At 41.6% G+C, this 19,944-nt stretch overlaps 1 protein-coding gene and 1 pseudogene across 4 annotated transcripts; one reads left to right on the forward strand and one right to left on the reverse strand.

Annotated features, from left to right (window-relative positions):
• Nucleotides 1-6: 6 nt before the first annotated feature.
• Nucleotides 7-13,487, reverse strand: LOC105310318 (zinc finger protein 665-like). Of its 4 annotated transcripts, none has more exons than XM_023526689.1 (4): nt 13,220-13,393; nt 12,644-12,772; nt 1,156-3,866; nt 7-930 (listed from the first exon to the last, which is right to left on the reverse strand). In XM_023526689.1, the coding sequence occupies exons 1-4, from the start codon at nt 13,251-13,253 to the stop codon at nt 571-573; spliced, it is 3,234 nt and encodes a 1,077-aa protein (XP_023382457.1). In that variant the 5' UTR covers nt 13,254-13,393; the 3' UTR covers nt 7-570. The 4 variants fall into 4 exon arrangements, with proteins under 4 accessions (XP_023382457.1, XP_011384809.1, XP_023382456.1 ...); XM_011386507.2 differs by having other exon boundaries at nt 719-1,099; nt 1,245-3,866; nt 13,220-13,487; XM_023526688.1 differs by having other exon boundaries at nt 719-1,093; nt 1,149-3,866.
• A 3,600-nt stretch (nt 13,488-17,087) lies between these two features.
• LOC111734595 lies at nt 17,088-18,302 on the forward strand (annotated as a pseudogene).
• The last annotated feature ends 1,642 nt before the right edge of the window (nt 18,303-19,944 follow it).

Here is a 19,944-nt window from a genome sequence, read left to right on the forward strand (position 1 = left end):
GAATCTGGTCTTCCAAAATACGTGAACTCCAATGGCTTTACCACACTCGTTGCAACTGTAAGGAATCATTCCACTGTTCCCAAATGTTGATCTCTGGATAAACTCTTGGCCACACAGTAATCTGAGTGGTATCTCTCCAGAACGTATATTCTTACAGCTAGCAAAGAGTGGGTCCTAATTTAAAATTCTGCCACATTCACAGCATTTGCAAATATGAACTATTTACTGAATCCTAAGTTGAAGAAGGCAATACCTAAAAGCCCTGGCACATCCACTACATTTCCAAGGCTTCTCACCAGTATGGAGTATCTGATGCTAAGCTTCCTGGAACTCACACTCGTGGCTTTCCCACACTCAATATATTTTAAGGTTTCTCTGCAGTATGGATTCTCTGATGTTTAGTTAGGCTTGAATGCGCACTAAACTCTTTACCACACTCATTACATTTGTAAGGTTTCTCTCCAGAATGAGTTAACTGATGGTAAACTAGGCTTCCCCGCAAACTATAGGCTTTGCCACACTCACTACATTGGTAAGCTTTCTCTTCACAATGAGTTAACCGATGGTAAGCTAGGCTTGCACACAACTATAGGCTTTGCCACACTCACTACATTGGTAAGGTTTCTCACCTGAATGAGTTAACTGATGGTAAGCTAGGCTTGCACGCAAACTATAGGCTTTGTCGCACTCAATACATTTGTAAGGTTTCTCTCCAGTGTGCAACTTCTGATGTGTAGTTAGGCTTGAATAGACAGTAAAGTCTTTCCCACACTCACTGCATTTGTATGGTTTCTCTCCAGTATGGATTCTCTGATGACTAGTTAGCCTTGCACGCATAATAATGGCTTTCCCACACTCGTTACATTTGTAAGGTTTCTCTGCAGTATGCATTCTCTGTTTAAATACAAGGTGTGATCTGTTATGAAAAACCTTGAAACATTAGATTAAAAAGGTTTCTGTGCACTATGGGTTTTCAGATGTATAGTTAGGTTTGAATGCACACTAAAGGCTTTGCCACACTCATTACATCTGTAAGGTTTCTCTCCAGTATGGATTCTCTGATGAGTGGTTAGGCTTGAATGCACACTAAACTCTTTACCACACTCATTACATTTGTAAGGTTTCTCTCCGGTATGAATTATGCACACTAAAGGCTTTGCCACACTCATTACATCTGTAAGGTTTCTCTCCAGTATGGATTCTCTGATGAGTGGTTAGGCTTGAATGCACACTAAACTCTTTACCACACTCATTACATTTGTAAGGTTTCTCTCCGGTATGAATTCTCTGATGTGTGGTTAGGCTTGAATGCACTCTAAACTCTTTACCACACTCATTACATTTGTAAGGTTTCTCTCCAGTATGGATTCTCTGATGTTTACTTAGGCTTGAATGCGCACTAAACTCTTTACCACACTCATTACATTTGTAAGGTTTCTTTCCACAATGAGTTAAACGATGGTAAACTAGGCTTCCTCGCAAACTATATGCTTTGCCACACTCACTACATTGGTAAGGTTTCTCTCCACAATGAGTTAACCGATGGTAAGCTAGGCTTGCACGCAAACTATAGGCTTTGCCACACTCACTACATTGGTAAGGTTTCTCACCAGAATGAGTTAACTGATGGTAAGCTAGGCTTGCACGCAAACTATAGGCTTTGCCACACTCACTACACTGGTAAGGTTTCTCTCCAGTATGCAACTTTAGATGTGTAGTTAGGCTTGAATGAACAGTAAAGTCTTTACCACACTCACTGCATTTGTATGGTTTCTCTCCAGTATGAATTCTCTGATGACTAGTTAGCCTAGCACGCATAATAAAGGCTTTCCCACACTCGTTACATTTGTAAGGTTTCTCTCCAGTATGGATTCTCTGATGTTTACTTAGGCTCGAATGCAAACTAAACCCTTTGCCACACTCATTACATTTGTAGGGTTTCTCTCCAGTGTGGATTCTCTGATGTTTACTTAGGCTCGAATGTACACTAAATCCTTTGCCACACTCATTACATTTGTAAGGTTTCTCTCCACAGTGAGTTAACCGATGGTAAGCTAGGCTTGCACGCAAACTATAGGCTTTGCCACACTCACTACATTGGTAAGGTTTCTCTCTAGAATGAGTTAACTGATGGTAAGCTAGGCTTGCACGCAAACTATAGGCTTTGCCGCACTCACTGCATTGGTAAGGTTTCTCTCCAGTGTGCAACTTCTGATGTGTAGTTAGGCTTGAATGGACAGTAAAGTCTTTACCACATTCATTACATTTGTATGGTTTCTCTCCAGTATGGATTCTCTGATGACTAGTTAGCCTAGCACGCATAATAAAGGCTTTCCCACACTGGTTACATTTGTAAGGTTTCTCTCCAGTATGGATTCTCTGATGTTTACTTAGGCTCGAATGCAAACTAAATCCTTTGCCACACTCATTACATTTGTAAGGTTTCTCTCCAGTGTGGATTCTCTGATGCTTACTTAGGCTCGAATGCACACTAAATCCTTTGCCACACTCATTACATTTGTAAGGTTTCTGTCCAGTATGAATTATCTTATGATAAGTCAGGCTTCCCCAGACACGATAGGCTTTTCCACACTCATTACATTTGTAAGGTTTTTCTCCAGTATGCAATCTCTGATGTACTCTTAGGTATGAATGCACTATAAAGGCTTTCCCGCATTCATTACATTTGTAAGGTTTCTCTCCGGTATGGATTCTCTGATGTATAGTTAGGCTCGAATATGAACTAAAGTCTTTACTACACTCATTACATTTGTATGGTTTCTCTCCAGTATGGATTCTCTGATGACTAGTTAGCCTTCCACGCAAACTGAAGGCTTTGCCACACTCACTGCATTTGTAAGGTCTCCTTCCAGTATGGACTGCCTGATGACACTTGAGGCTTGAACGCACCCTAAAGGATTTACCACACTCATTACATTTGTAAGGTTTCTCTCCAGTATGGATTCTCTGATGTGTAGTTAGGCTTGAGTGGACAGTAAAGTCTTTGCCACACTTATTACATTTGTAAGGTTTCTTTAAAGTATGCAATCTCTGATGTACACTTAGGTTTGAATGCACTCTACAGGCTTTCTCGCACTCATTACATTTGTAAGGTTTCTTTCCAATATGTACCGACTGTTGGTAACTGAGGATTGAAGGCATCTTAAAGGCTTTGCCACACTCATTACATCTGTAAGGTTTCTCTCTGGTATGCATTCTCTGATGTATAGTTAGGCTTGAAAGTGCACTATAGTATTTGCCACACTGAGTACATTTGTAAGGTTTCTCTCCACTATGAATTCTCTGATGATTCATCAACCTTGCACGTACCCTAAAGGCTTTGCCACACTCAGTACATTTGTAAGAATTTTTCATGCACGCTTTCAGATCTGTCAGTATTGAAGGAAGCATAGAATCATTCCTATATACAGTAGGAACAGTGGATTGAACCCTAGGAAAAACTCTTTCAAGTGGAGAAACAAAGGAAGTATAGTCGATAGACTTCTCAGGTGGATTACATTCATCAATGTTCCCTTCAGTTTGAAACGTCGTCATATCAGCCTGATGTGACTGAAACCTCTGTCCAAGCCCGTTTTTAATAGGCTCCTTTCCAGCACGCTCACTACCAAGTTCACCTTTTCTATCAGTGAGATGTTTTCTAGGACTTATAGACATTCCTTTGTGATTGCTTTCATCATTTCTCTGCTGACAAGCAAAATCATGCATATCTTCCTGGATTTCTCTGAAGTAAAAATCTTTGATTACATGGCTTTCACATCTTCCAAATATCACTGTTTGGTATTCTCCTCCTTTACTACTGGGTTTTGTTGGTTTCAATTTCTTGATCACATATGAAGGACAGAGATCTAAAGAAATTAAAAACACATATTTACCCTACTAATTAATTCATCTCTAAGTAAATGTTTCTTGTTGATATCTAATATTACACCACATTATACTCAACACAGTTATGTAACTCACTGAACATGATACACAATCTTCTAAAATAACAAAGAAATAGGTTTCTTTACAACAAAATAGTTGTCACATGCAAATCAAATGAATTTAAGAGTAGGCTAGTTTCAATAACCCTATGATAAAAATACTCATTGTGAAAATTTATATTAGCTTTCAAGGAAAAGGTATTTCCCATCATGATTCCAAAATACATATCAGCTGTTAGTAACAATACCACAATCACATAACTGAGGAAAAACATACGTAATACATATTTTTACATACATATTCAACATAAATGCTAAAGATAATACATTGTAATTGTGAATCATCCAAAATCACATTACCTAAAGAATAATCTAAATATAGAGCCATCTGAAATTATACAACAAATATACCATTGAGAAAATTAAAGCGTCAATAATTCATGTCCAAAAAAAAAAAGTTCTTAGAAAAATAAAATAAAATGAAAAATAAAAATTAAAAAATAAAAAACTTTCCTAAATATCTGTCATAAAACTATCTGTACCCACAAATACTGGCATTTGAGAACATTGACAAGTCGTGCATGTTATCTATGTTGCATAATGAATGTGAAAAACCATCATTTGTATGTCACAATAAAAATTAATTAAAGAAAAAAGGATTCTAAGAACCCATGAGAACACTAACAGTAAATAATAGGTAACCATATTACAGAAATTGAACTCTCTCGAACTCTAAACATGCTCCCTTCAGAATGAAAAAAGAACTTCTGTTTTAGAAAAAGCACTGTTTTAGTATGAGAATTGGAAAGTAAGTGGGCATCACTGACTTCGAAATATCACGTCAGGAAAAGACACAACATTATAAAGAATATTAAAAGGAGACAAAACTCACTGTTGAGATTTTTATGACTGCTCTATAACAGCTGATTCATAGAGCGATTCCCTGTGTATACAGGCCCGTTTGCTCGTCCAGTATATTGGACCACAATATATGAAATAGAATCTGTGCCTTGGCAATTAAGGTGAAGGTAGACATTTCCAAATAAAAACATAGAATATGATGCAGGCAAGAGACTATCTCATAAGAAAGATGCCAGAAACTTTTGAGTCTTCAGCACAAAACATGCAATAACCTTAGCCATCTAACAGCACTAATGTGTATTAAAAAGACTTGTGGGAAATTACCAATACACATTCAAATAACAGCAGTAGACTCAGAGGGTTTAGGGACATAACCCTAGTTTCCATAGAAAATGACAAAAACAAAATTGGAACCTGGACCTACAGACTCAGATGACATGTTCAGATCCACGACTGCCCACCTAGGCAGTACAGATCCCAAAGGCTTAGAGCAGGAACTTAGAGAAAAACACTTATTAGTACCAGGAAGATAGAAAGATACTTCCAGGGACATACGAAAGCTAAGCTGTGTCACTACGACAACGTTACACAGCCATTGGTCCTGGAAATGGTTTTTGGCTGACTCTTGAAGAGTTAAAATATCTGAACACACCTCTAACTTGTAAAAAGATTAAATGACTAAACAAAACCATTCAAGAAAAAATAAAAACAACCACTACAAAATTCTAACTTTTAAAAATCAGTAACGCCAATCTCTCTCAAATACCTCCCAAAAAACTAAAGACAAGGAAACCCTTCTAAATATCCAGGAGGACAAAACTGCCCTAATAGCAAAGTGAATAATAATGAAAAGATTATTGATGAAAGCACAAACCAAGTTAAGTAACACACTGAAAGGATCATCCACCATAACTAACGGGGTTATGTCCTTGGAATGCAAGGTAGTTTCCACACAGAAAAATCATTCAATGTAACATAGCACAGTAAAAAGATGAATGAAAAAAGACACTTGAACACCTCAACCGATGCAGCAAAAGCATTTGAGAAAAGTTAGCTTTTCATGATTAAAAAAAACCCTTCAATGAACTAAAAAGAAAAATCAAGTCCCTCAATGTAAAAGAGGACCTATATGACAAGCGCACAGCTAACAACATACTGGTGAAAGACTAAAAGCCTTTACTCTAACATCAGGAACAAGTCAGTGATACCTACTCCCGATATATCTATAAAGTATGGTATTGGGAGATCAGGGAAAAAAATGGCACAGATGATAGAGATTTTATTCATGTCCTTTGTGACCACATTGAAGTTGTGACAGAAACACAGAACAAAAAGGAGGCACTCACCTAGGGTCTAGATAAACAAGGCTTATGACTAAGGAGAGAATTACAAAATCACTCTGCACCAGTAGGAGGTTTAAGGAGGGAGCTGCCGGGTTCTGAGCGGCTGAATGGGACAAAGGCTGTGGAGGCGGCAGCTGGCAGCTGCAAACACCTATTAAAAGGGCCATGTCCCCAAGCTGACTTTCGCGGTGACGGATCTGCTTGGTCTGAGCACCAGCGCCGGGTAGGCTATGTGGGAGGCACCAGGGACTTACAGGGAGACACTGAGTTCTTGCAGTGAGGGCCAGAGAAAAGGAGCTCTCCCTGGCAGAAGTGCTGGCAGTATCCATTGTTCCTCTGTTGAGCCCTCCCCCATCCCACTGTGCTGAGGCAGCGCCACCAGAGAGGTCATCAAACTGGAGAGGTCATTCAACCCAGAGGATTCCCTGAAACTCGGCTTCCCCCAACTCAGGGCCCTTCCCAAGCCACATCTAGTTGTGTCCTCAGCCAGTCTAATGCTCCTTATTGAGCAGTGCCAAATCTCACACTGGTAGCAGCGAGCTTTGGTTTCTGTTGTGACCTCTTGAGGTAATTATAATCACATCATTTGTGGATTGCTGGCTGAATCTTAATAGGTGGCCCCGGAGGGACACAGGCTAGGGCTAAACCTGGCCTGCAGCTACATCCCTCTCAGGACTATACCACTGGACACTTACTACACAAAGCCACACTAATAATACCGGGAGAATTAGGAGCTTTGCTTAGTACAAAGAAACAGACACGGAAAGGCAGACAAAATGGGAAGACAAAGAAGCAGAAACCATATGAGAGAACAAAACAGAGATCCACGAATAATGGAGTTAAGCAATCCAATAGATGCAGAGTTCAATACACTGGTTATAAAGATACTCGATGAACTTAGGGGAAGTGTAGGTGAATTCAGTGAGAACTTTAACAAAGAGTTAATATAAAAGGGAACCAGTCAGAAATGAAGAATACATTATCTGAGATGAAGAGTATATTAGAAGGAATCAACAGAGTGGATGAAAAGATTAATGAACCACTGATATAGAGGATGGGGAAGCCAAGGATACCCAATCAGAATGGCAAGAAAAAAGAAGTCAAGACTATAGTAATTTAGGAAGCCTGTGGGACACACTTAAATGTAAAAATATCTGTGTTGTAGGGCTACCTGAAGGAGAAGAAGGGGAACAAGAAGTTGAAAGCTATTTGAAGGAAATAATGATGGAAAAATTCCCTAATCTAGTGAAGGAAATAGACATACAACCCCAGGAAGCTCAGAGAGTCCTAAAAAAGAGGAACCCAAAGAGGCCCACACCAAGACACATTATAATGAAAATGCCAAAAGTTAAATACTGAGAATCTTAAAAGCCGCAAGAGAAAAGCAGTTAGTTACCTATAAGGGAGCACCCATAAGACTGGCAGCTGATTTCTCTAAAGAAACTTTGCAAGACAGAAGGGCTTGGCACAAAATATTCTACACGATGAAAACCCAGGATCTACAACCAAAAATACTTTATCCAAAAAAGCTAGCATTTAGAGTGGAAGGACAGATAAAGAACATTCCAGAAAAAATAAACTAAAGGAATTTATCAACATCGAGCCAGTATTACAGGAAACGTTGGAAGGACTTCTTTAAGAAGAAAAACATGTTTCAAAAACATGAATAAAGAATAATAACTACATTCCTATCAACAAGTACCTCAAATGGAAAATTAAGTGCTCCAACCAAAAGATAGGGTAGCTGAATGGATAAGAAAACCACAGTCGAAGATATGCTGCCTACAAAAGACTCACTTCAGATTAAAAGACACACACAGACTTAAAGGAAGGAGATGGAAAATGGTATGGCCTAGATGGATCCAGAGGGCACTGTACTGAATGAAAAAAGGTAGATAAAGGATATATGTTGCATGATTTCACGTACATATGCAATCTAAACTACAAAATCAACAACAAAAACAGAAATAAACTCATAGGTACAGAGAATATTTTGAGGGCTACTAGATAGGAAAAGGGTTGGGGGGATGGCGAAAAAGGACAAAGGGAGTAAGAAGTACAAATGGAAAGTTCCAAAATAGACATGGAGATATAAAGTGTAACATATGGAAAATAATAATGTTTCAATAAATATGTCATGAGGAAGAAGTGTACTAGATTTGGTGGGGTGATCACTTTGTGAGTTATATAGATCTCTAATCACTATGCTGTATAACTAAAACCGATATATTATTGCCTGTCATCTACAATTGACCAAAAAAATAAAAATAAAAAGTAAAAACAAAATATCATTGAATTGTACAATGTAAATATGAGCACCTAATTGTCTATTATATTTCAACAAAGCCGGGGGTGGGGAAGTGGGAAGGTACTGGAAGTTCTCACCAGAACAAGCAGGCAAGAAAAGTAAATAAATGTTGAAAGATGAAATAAAAAACGTAAAATTCAATTTGAGTTTTATACACTGACAAAGAACAATCCTCTAGACAATTCCATTACATTACCGTATCATAATACAATAAGCAAAATAAAGTTAAATTAATATAAGCAATAAAATAAGGTAACAAAAATGAAATGAAATAGAATAAAATTTAAACCCTTATGTATAACCTTACACAAGGAGGGAAAGATCTGTGTACTGTCAATGAAAAGCAATACTGGAAAAATGTAGACAAGACATAGACAAAGGCACAAAGATATTCCAAGTTTATAGACAGGAAGACAATATTGTTAAGGTGTCAATAGTAGCCAAAGTAATCAACAGATTCAATGTAATATTTAGGAAATTTACAACAGCTTGTTTAGAAGAAATACAGAAATCCATCTGAAGGTTCAAATGGAATGTCAACACTCTCTAATTGAAAAAAGACTTAAGAAATGAAAATAAAGCTCACAGTTCCATATTTAAAAATCTGTTACAAAGCTAAACTAATCATAATGTTGTACTAGAATAAAGACAGAGAACAGCAGAAAAGAACAGAGAGAGGAGTCAGAAATAAGATGAGGTAGATGAAACCAAATGATACTTCATAGGGTTGTCAAGATCACTCAATGGAAAAAAAAAAAGGCTATTCAACAAAAGGTGTTGATAAAACAGGATATAAATATAAAAAAGAATTTTGAACAATTCCTTACATCACATGGAAAACGAGAGTAAACACAGATAAATTGAACTATGTCAAATTAGAAACTACTGTGCATCAAAGACACAGTCAATCGAGTAAAAAGCCAATCCATGGAATAGGAGAAAATACTTGGAAATCATATATATTAGAGAACAGTTTACTTACTATGTCACTGATTTGTGGAGAAAGAATAAAGGCAAGAACGGACAGATGAAGACATACATTGAGAAACTTATAGGAGAAGGGCCAGAAGCTCCCACACCTCTGGCAACATTCCACTCTCCCCAGTCACCACAGATTCACTAACCTGGAACACTCTCCTTTTGGGTTTTAGGGAGGTCTCATTACATAGGAATAACTGATTAAATCACTGGCCATTGGTGATGAAACTCAATCTCTAGCCTTTCTCCCCTCCTAAGAGGTCACAGGGTGAAACTATAGTTCCGACCCTTTAATTCCATGGTTGGCTCCCCTGACAACCAGCCTTCCAGTTGTTGGAGATTTCCAAAGTCACCTCAGATACAGAGATGTGACTGAAAGGGGCTGGTTATGAATAAGACCCCTATTTCACCTCTAAGGCCCTGAAGAGACTGTAGGATATGAGGACAAGAGACCACGTGTTGTAACAGGAGATGACCCAATTGCTCTCACTGTGCATGGAATTCCAAACTTTTGGGGCCTGGGGACTAAGGCCATATATATATATATTTATAATCATAAATCACAGTATCAATTAACTTCTACACTCAAGGTGAACAATCAACCCACACGCCTTGATTAAAAGTGGGCGAAGGATGCGAGCAGACATTTCTGTAGAGACCATGTACAAAAACATGAAGAGATGGTCAGTACAACTAATCGTGAGGAAATGCATATCTCAACCACGATATTGCCAGACTCCCATTATGATGGCTACTATCGGAACAACTAAAAATAACACGAGTCAGAGAGGATGTGAAAAAATGGGAATTCTTATGCACTGCTGCTGGGAAGGTAAAACCCGTTAGGTGCTATTGAACCCAGCAGGGCAGGTCCTTGAAAAGCAAACACTGAAATACCATCCCCTATAGACTGAACGTGGTATCTCTTAGAGTTCCAATGCTGAAATCCTCCAAATGACAACGGTGAGCTTGTGGGAGGCAACCAGGTCACGAGGGCAGATCCCTCCTGAGGAGCAGTAGTGCCCAAGCACTCAACATGGATTCGAATGGAAAGAAAGATGGGAAAAATTCATCTTCATGTGTTTGCTTAAAAATGTTATTTACAGAACTTTAGAAATTTTGCAGAAATTACAGGTTCTATAAAGAACAACGGGAAAGAAGTTTCAAAAATGAAAAAAATGGGGTAACTTTCCTGAAAAATACAATAGAATATTTAAGCATTAATACAGTATACCAACGTAGACACGATGGTTCAAGACAGGGTGAGTATTATTAGAAAAGAATAGTTGCATCAAGACATAAAAATGCAGTGATACTTACAATACACTCAACAAATTATAGAAAATTGAAAACATTCTATGGAAACACCAATAACTCTCATACAACCATGACAAATTTAATGTGCCTGGGATTAAGAATGGGGCATAAAAATTATCTACATAGTCTTGAGGCACTGGAAATTCCCAATTTAAAATGTGTACTGAATCTAATTGAAAAAGGAGTAACTTAATATGAGGTACTAAGTCAGGTGAAAAGAAGTGGAAAAATTAATTAAGAACATCTTTTAAAAATATTCTAAAATAAGTTTAGGATCAGGGACAAGGGCTGAGGCACCACACGAAATACTGTCGTATATATCAAACAATGTCTGTTGCCCAATGCCACCCTCTCGCACAGAAAATATAAAACACTAGAGTCATCAAACATATAAAACTGATGACTAAGTAAAACTCAAATTCATTTACAATGAATAAGAATCTATAACATGAAAGAAGCAGTGGCTTAAACGAAAACAAATGATGGTAACTTCACGGAAGCATCATTCAACTTCCTAAGGTCCCTAAACAAGATGCTTCAAAACTGTACCCGCTGAGGCAGCGTGCAGAGTGACACACAGGGGATGAGAACCGTGGCATGAACGATAGCTTAGTCAGTAGCCTCAAAGATAAGAGGCTGTGAACTTGGATAATGTTCTCGCAGGAGAACTTCTACCCTGTTTAGTACGTGTGTGTGTGTGTGTGATCAACATGATCACAGTGTTCCGGAGAGAAGCTTACTGACATTCCGGAAACTGCAAAGAAAATTGAAAACACGTATCAGTCAGGCTGTCTTGGTGTCCTGGGACATACTGACTGCTCTACGGAGCAGCAGAGCAGCTCCTAGTGCAGCTTCAGTGCATAGCGGGATAATACTGAAACATATAAGTCAATGTATCTCCATCAAGCATTTTCCATGACTGCAGACACTCACTCCATAAGAAAGCCCACCAGGAGTTGTCCATCCCCTATAGGTGGATACCAACGAAGGATGGTGAACTATCAGACCATAGCAATGTATAGTTCATGGGCAAGGTTCAGAAGCAAATCATGCAAACTACAAATATGAAATCTGGAAGAGTCTATATTCCCAGATGAGGCAGTGAGGTGCAGAGAGAGGAGTACGAGGAATGGGGTAAGACACTGCTGGATTGTGAGGGGAACGCGTGCGCCACCACAGACACCATGCTATGATCCTGAAAGATTGAAATGAGCTCCCAGTGTAGGACTGGGAACTGAAGAGACGCTCTGTTTGTCCACTGTCTCTAGTGATTTCCTAATAACAGGTACAGAAGATCCTACCCACTTCCCTGTGACACATACCTGTGAAGTGTGAAGAAAAAGCAGAAGGGGTGTCTGAGGGTCCGGAACAGGTGACAGAGCACCAGCGAGCCCTGTCTAGAGCACAGAATGGAACGAACAGACAGTGCGTCCCCTCTTCTGATCAGACCTTCCAACCACAGGAAACGGGGATGGGACTGGAACTGGTCCAGGGGGTAGGACTGCAAGGCCTCAGCTCTGCTCTGTACAGACTGAGAACTGAGCACCCGATGAAACCCAGTCCAGAAGGTGAGACCAGGGGACAGAGACTGTGTGACAACTCGCCCCAAACTCCTGAACTCAAGGAACCAAAGACATCACAGGGGTCACAGATCAGTGTGTTGTGAGTACAATGAAGACTCTGCCTTCCTCTGTTGGAACTGCAGCCCCACTGAGGGTGAAAGGATACATTTCATACCCTGAAGGACAGAGTGGGAAGCTGGAAAGAAGAAAACATTTTCTTTGAGGGATCGCCAGAAATAAACTTCTGTTTGCCCACAGAGCTTTCTCGCTTGGGCGGGTCTGCAAACACTATGAAGACTGCGTACTCCTCTCCCTCTTCTGAGCTCTTACCTGTGTTCACGCCTTCGATATGTTCCCGCCGATTTGGCTCTTGTGGTATTTTCCACTCGCTCTCCAGAGTCCAGGGTGCTTTCCCTTGCTCCAAAATGGAGACAATATACAGATCAGACACAGAAATTCCTGCACGTAAGAAGAAAGGAGCATCAAGATCTGTATTCTTCCAGAATCCACAATCTCCGTTTAAATGAGGAATGAAAGCAGTACAAATGATTCAAAAACAAGATTCCCAATCCATCGACTCTTCATCTTCTTCTGTGTATAGGGACCAGTGTCATATGCAGATAGGAACTCTCTTCCAAAAGCTACTGAATCAATACATGGGGATAGGAATCAAAGAATGAGATATTTTAAGTTTGCCACAGGGCTTTACACAAACTAAGCCCCAGAACAACCTCTAATGTGTCACAAAGTGGGCAGATCATCTGAAGAAAGGGCGAGGCTAAAGTCTTGATGCCACCTTATCAAGTCTTTCATGTCTCAGTAAATGGAGCTTCGATCTCTGTCATGCAAGGGAAAAGGATGAGACATGCTGGACAGATCCTGACCTTGGAGGGAAGTCATCCTCACCCAGGAAGAGCAGATTCCGGTAGCTCTCCAACATCACCTCCCTGTACAAGGCCCGCTGAGCTGGTGACAGGCATTTCCACTCCTCCAGAGAGAATTCTACGAACACATCGCCGAGTGTCAACCGTCCCTGAAAGTAAATACATTTCAGCAAGGGGAAATGGTGACAGTTCTTATCTACGCACAAAAGAGAAGGGCAGAAAGATGTAAAATCAATTCAAGTGCAGAGTTCTGAGAGATCCACATCAGATATTTTTCAGCAAGTTATGTGTAACGTTGGTTTATATTACTTTCCCGTAAAAGGTTATGATAGTACAGAAGTCAGGGAAGGCCTCTCGTTTTTGCAAATAATACTTGAAATTACAATTAAAATTCAACACTGAGTGTCTACACAGAAGGGTTAGATGTTCTACACACTGAGTGACACTCAGTGTCTAGATGAGCTAGAGCATGAGCAGTGTCGTCAGAGATGACAAAGTCCACAGCATCTTTTAAAAAATTCAGACTCTTAAATTGTGATGAAAATAGCCATGACAAAATGTTTTAGAATATGTCCTATGTGCATTAGTCTAAACGCTTTACATATTTTAACTTGTTATCGACATAACAGCTCACTACAGACAAATCTGTTCCCATTTTACAGAGGAGAAAAAAATGTCACAGACATTCAAAAATTTCAACTCAGCTCAAATTCTAAGATTTGATCAAGCAAACACCTGAACTCAGGTGCTGGGGTTTAGACCAAACCTAAAAAAACAAAAGTTACGTAACAGACAAGACTTTATAGGTACACTATCAAAGCATTCTCTTGAGAAAACTTGAAACAAGTTCAAGGTTAACAACACTGAGATACATATTAAGGTCATTACGTTTGCATGTGCACACGCACGCACATAACATGATATTTTTGCTTCTAGCGAAAACTAACATGAAGTTGAAAAAGAAAATTTAGATCATGGAATATGTTTTAGATATCATAACTGTTATAAAAATGTAAAACTTAAGAAATGGTATTGAGGAAATTTCAGGAATTTTCATTTAAACAGCTTTCTATTTCTGTAAATATGCTTGCTTTCTGCCGATAAACTTGCTGCATCCAAGGGCTTCTGTAAGAGCGCCCTTGCACTTTGCTCAATTGGTGAATTTAACTGTTTGCACTTCAGCAGCTCTCATTTTCTGCAACAATTTGTTTACTGGTTACCATAGCAACTCTAGCCCTTCTGCTATGTAACTACTTGAAGTCTGCATAGTAACTCCTGCTGTATGTAACGGTTTGTGTTCTATCTGTCCAATCAGCTTGTGTAAAGTTTTCCTATACAAAGAATGTTTCTACCGAGTACACTAGATCTTCAGAGCACTAGCTCCTCTGGGACCGCGCATAATAAATCCGATTTCTCCTTCTCTCCAAGTTACTGTTTGGTTTTTCGTTAGATTGGTTTTGGGAATTTTCCACAACATTTTTAGAGGCCCCAGCGAGATTCCAACCACGCTGGCCCCTTGAGCTGCTGGTCTGGCGGGTCAGCCAGACCGAGACGGATGGGAACTGAGACAACTGAGGAGACGTGTCACCTAAATATTTTGGGTTCTCTTTCGTATCAGCGCCCCGACTCTCAGGACGGCTGAGCTGCTCAACTAAAGTCCGCTCATAGGAGGGAAGGACCAATTCACCAGGAACAGCTACAGGAGGAAAAGGTACCAAGGTAAGATCAAAGAGGCAGCGCCAGGTTAGAGCAAGAGGAAGTACACAAGGTAGGATTAAAGGGAGCAAACTAGCTAAGTCAGTCAGGTCCCAGAACAGCCCCAAAACAGCCCCTCTGTCTGAGGAAAGAGGAGAAGGAACACCTCCTGAAAGTCTTCAGAGCGAAGACATTGGTCAGGGAACCTGTGGTGTAATTGCCAGGTTCATCAGGAGTCTCTACGGAGGCAGAGACTAGGAGGAGTCTCCCCAGTGTGGGAGGCGTCAGGTTGAGGGACGGACCCACTAGCTGAGGGTAAACCCTGCACGTATACTGGTGGGGACGGGCAATGTTTTAACCTGATGTATGATTGTATAAGTGAATGAGCAGCTTGACCGGCCTGATCTGTCAGGTACGAGTTTGTAGCTCCACGGCTGGGCACCCTTAAGGTCCCCTAAAGGCCACGGAATTCATTTGGGCTCACTCTGCGGGTCCGTGGTGAACGGCAAATGATCTATGGTGGCATCGGGCTAGCGCCCAATTGTAAGTCACAAAGCTGATTCCACTACAGCTAAGTGTCACTTAAGTTCCCCGTGAGGAAACATGGCCAGGTGAGTACCTGAATGGCCTCCCCTTCGGAGAAGGCACCCCAGTCTTGTTTGTCTTTGCGTCACTGTCGCAGGGTGAGAAGACTTTGGTCAACACTAAGAAAATGGGGGAGTTCCATCACCCTCCGGAGAGCAACCAGGCGCCGTCTGCAAATTAAGAGGAGCGGCTGCTTGCTCTCCAACGCACATTGTTAAGGAATGGTGGGAGGTTGCACGAAAGACAGTGAGTGCTGACTGACTGAGATGTGGCCTGCCATGAAGCGAGAGTTGAGCCCGCGGTTCTGTGGTGATCCTCATATGGTTTACGGTGGCCCCACTAGACCTCCGTGAGGCATCTACTCCAGTGGTCCAGGTTAGGGGTTTATACCGACCCACCAATGCTAAGAGGCGCCTTAAATTCCCACAAGGGAAGCGGCCAGAGATGGACGAAGCATGTGGTGTCCCCTCCAATTTCCTGACCCTTCCACATTCCTCCTTTTGTGGCGTAATTGTTGTCTGTCGTGGGAGGTGCAGGAAGTACCTCAGATCTGTATGAAGGAATAAAGAAAGTGTTAAAGTAGGTTTGCGAAGAGAATTGAAGGAAAGGAAGGGCTGGAACCAGAAGGAACGAGAGGAAAGAGTTTTTGGCAAAAAAAGGTATAAGGTCTGGTGACTTATCTTGAAGGAAGAAGGAAAGGTGTTTGCCTCAGAGTTGGCTATTGCTGAAGGAGTGAAGAGGCAAACTGAAGGAATTAGCGAAAGAAGGTTCGCGGAAGTAGGTTTGTGAAGGGAAACTCTGAGAGGAATTTTATAAGAGGAAGAGTATAAAAGAAAGTTTTGGGAAGAGATTCCGAGGAGAAATCTTATGAAACAAAGCAAAACGAGGTTGAAAATTTAAATGCCGAAAGTAATCCGATGCAAGACTGGAATTGTGTTCCCATGTTTCTTAGAGTATCGGTGTGCTGCTAATGTTATGAGGTTTTCTGACTAAAGAATAAGGATTCTGTACTATGTCAAAATTAATTTCGGTGTCTTACATTGCTTTAACCAGGTTTCTGGAAAGCTTCCTGCAAATATGGGATGAGGTTCTTCTAAGTCAATTGTCTTAAACTATATGTTGCAAAATTTTAAGGAAGGCTTCTCAGAGGAGTATAGGGTCAAGCTGACCTTGGGAAAACTTCGTATTCTTTGTGAACTTGAATGGCCCGCTTTAGGGGTAGGCTGGCCCTTGGAAAGGACCCTAGAGGCCTCCCCACAGTGAGAGCAGTGTATCGGATAGAGGCAGGGACCCCAGGATATCTAGACCAAATTCCGTACATAGACACGTGGCTGAAGACCACTATTATGGTGTTCTCTTGGGTCTGGTTCGGCGCAAATAGGCAGGGACAGAATAAGGAATTTGTGGCCCAATCGGCTAAGCAAAAAAACAAGGTGTCAGCAAAATTAATCCACCAAGGGGGCCTTGAGAAAGAAACTATCTTCCAACAGTCGTACACCCCAGTAGCTCCATCAGTACCCGCGAGGCCACTTTACTATCAGTTGCTGGACAGGCCTCCACCATCAGTGCCTACACCGCCCCCTACCACCCCAAAGCCCCGGGTTGGCACCATGCCCTCCATCAGGTTTACGTTCGACTCCTCAGATCACTCCACCTGGTGTGTAGGGCTGATGTTTCACAAGGAAGCACAGACTCAACTCCAGGGCCAGCTCCATGATACGTTTCTAGTCCGTGACTCCTCCACCTTCCCCAAGGACTATGTACTGTCCGTGTCCAAGAATGCGCGCTTTTCCCACTACCTCATCAACTCACTATCCAAACACTGTTTTAAGATCAGAAACCCAGAATATGACCATTTGCTGGCCTTGTTAGTTTTATAAAACTCTACCTGAACACTACGACCCTGATAGAGCCCACTCCCAGGTATCTAAGGGCATTGGAATATGTACAGACTCTCTATGACTTTCCTAGGAGTAATACTGAAGACCTGCCCTTTAAGAAGGGTAAGATCCTAGTGATAATAGAAAAACCTGAAGAACAGTGGTGGAGTGCCCGGAACAAACATGGCCAGGTTGGAATGCTTCCTGTCCCTTTTGTTAGAAAGCTTGTGAGATTCCCATTACAGGGAAAACATTATGAAAAGTCCAAATTAGAGGTAAAAGATGGGACTAGGAAGTCAACAAATATGTCAAAAATGACAGAGATACTTCAAAGGCCAGAAGAATTACCCACAGAGCTTTATGAGAGACTGTGCAATGCATTCCGAGTGTATATTCCTTCTGACCTTTTTAACCCTGATACACGAGAGAACCAGTACATGGTCAATGCAGCATTTGTAGCTCAATCCTTCACTGACATCCACTGCAAGTTTCAAAAAGTAGAGGGCCTTGCTGAGATGAATAATACCCAACTACTGGAAGTTGCAAACAAAGTGTTTGAGAACCGTGACCAGGAGCCCAGGAGGTAGCTGACAAATGGATGAAACAGAAAGCATCCCTGTTGGCAGCTGCGTGGGGAAATCCAGGTCTAGCACAACTGACTGCTACCCCAACACAGAAGAGAGAAGCCAAAAGGAGACTTCCACTACGCCGCAACCAGTGTGCCTACTGCAAAGTGGCTGGACATTGGAATAATGAGTGCCCCTACTGCGAGAGAACACCTTAAGGAATAGAGAATTTGATCAACCTTGTAAAGGAAAAAAATAGCCTAAGCCAGCTGTCCAAGAACTTATTGGCCTGGCTGAAAAACAATCAGACTAAGAACGACTGGGCTCCCTGATCCTAGGCCCCCAGGATCCTACAGTCACAACAGAAATAAGGGACCAAGTAGTGACTTTTATGGGGAACACTGGGGCACAAATCACCTTTACCTTAGGGAAGCCCACCCGTCTCACACTAAGGGGCCAGCCTGCTTTAATGACGGCTGTGACTGTGCCAAGGGAGGACAAATAGCATCTTCATTCTTCTCCCGAAGAACAGGTGAATCCAGCCAGTCTACTCAAAGAGTTCTCTATTGTCTGGGCAGAAAATGAGGGCCGGGCCTAGCCAAAAATTGCACACCCAGTGTGGTAGATCTGAAGCCAGGGGCCATTCCTGTCACACAAAGACAATATCCAGTATCACGGAAAGCACACATGTGGATTCGGGACCATATCCAATGCTTGTGCAAGGCTGGAATTCTAGTTGAGTGCCAATCACCTTGGAACACTCCACTCCTGCCAGTCAAAAAGCCCGGAGGAAATGACTACTGCTCCGTCCAGGACCTCCGCACCGTCAACAATGCAGTAGTCACTATCCATCCAGTGGTCCTAAGCCCATACGCTCTTCTACCTGCTCAAGCAAACTGGTTCACATGCCTCGATCTTAAAGACACCTTCTTTAGCCTCTGGTTATCACCAGTCAGCCAACTTTTGTTTGCCTTCGAGTGGGAAGGCCCACACACCTGGAGAAAAGCACAATTAACCTGGACTCAACTACCACAAGGCTTTAAGAACTCCCCCACCCTATTTGGTGAAGCGCTGGCTGCAGATCTTGCTGCCTTCCTCAGAGAAGCCTTGAACTGCACATTACTTACTAGCCAGCCCCACCCAAGAAGACTGTTGGAAAGGTACTAGAGCTTTGCTAGCCTTACTCTCCATCACAGGATATCAGATATCATGGAAAAAGGCTCAAGTCTGCAAGCAGGATGTCAGGTACCTTGGATTCATCATTTCAGAGGGGCATCGGGCACTTGGACATCAAAGGAAACTGGCCATCTGTTCACTACCTCGGCCAAACACCAAAAAAGGAGTCCGTGAGTTTCTAGGGGCAACCGGATACTGTAGAATCTGGATACCAGGTTCTTTCGAGATTGCCAAGCCGCTCTCTGGTAAAGACTCCCTGGTTTGGGACTCCAAACAGGAAAAGGCTTTCAGAGAAATAAAGAAACTCTTAACCAGTGCCCCAGCATTAAGACTACCAGATGTGACTCGGGACTTTAGTCTCTTTGTACATGAGAAAAATCACACTGCACTGGGGGTCCTCACAACAACCAGTTGGGCCATGGCAACACCCAACTGCATATTTGTCAAAATGGCTAGATCGGTAGCTGCGGGATGGCCACCGTGCCTCCGAGCACTAGCTGCCACAGTGATTTTAGTCAGGCAAGTGGACAAGCTTATGTTACGAAAGAATGTAAATGTAAAGGTTCCTCATGCTGTAACTGCCTTAATGAATAATCAAGAACATAAATGGCTGATCGATGCCAGAATAACTCATTATCAGGGACTGCTTTGTGAAAACCCACGAGTCTATCTCGAAACTGTACGAGCAGTGAAACCTGCTACGTTTCTGCCCACTGAAAAGGGGTCTCCCAACCATGATCATAAGGAGGCCACAAGCAAGGTTTACTCTAACAGGCCAGACCAGACAGAGGTTCCACTTTAAGACCCAGAACTAATATTGTTCACAGATGGCAGCAGCTTCATCC

Source organism: Pteropus vampyrus, unplaced genomic scaffold, assembly GCF_000151845.1.
Source record: "Pteropus vampyrus isolate Shadow unplaced genomic scaffold, Pvam_2.0 Scaffold2221, whole genome shotgun sequence".
Lineage (NCBI taxonomy): Eukaryota > Metazoa > Chordata > Mammalia > Chiroptera > Pteropodidae > Pteropus > Pteropus vampyrus.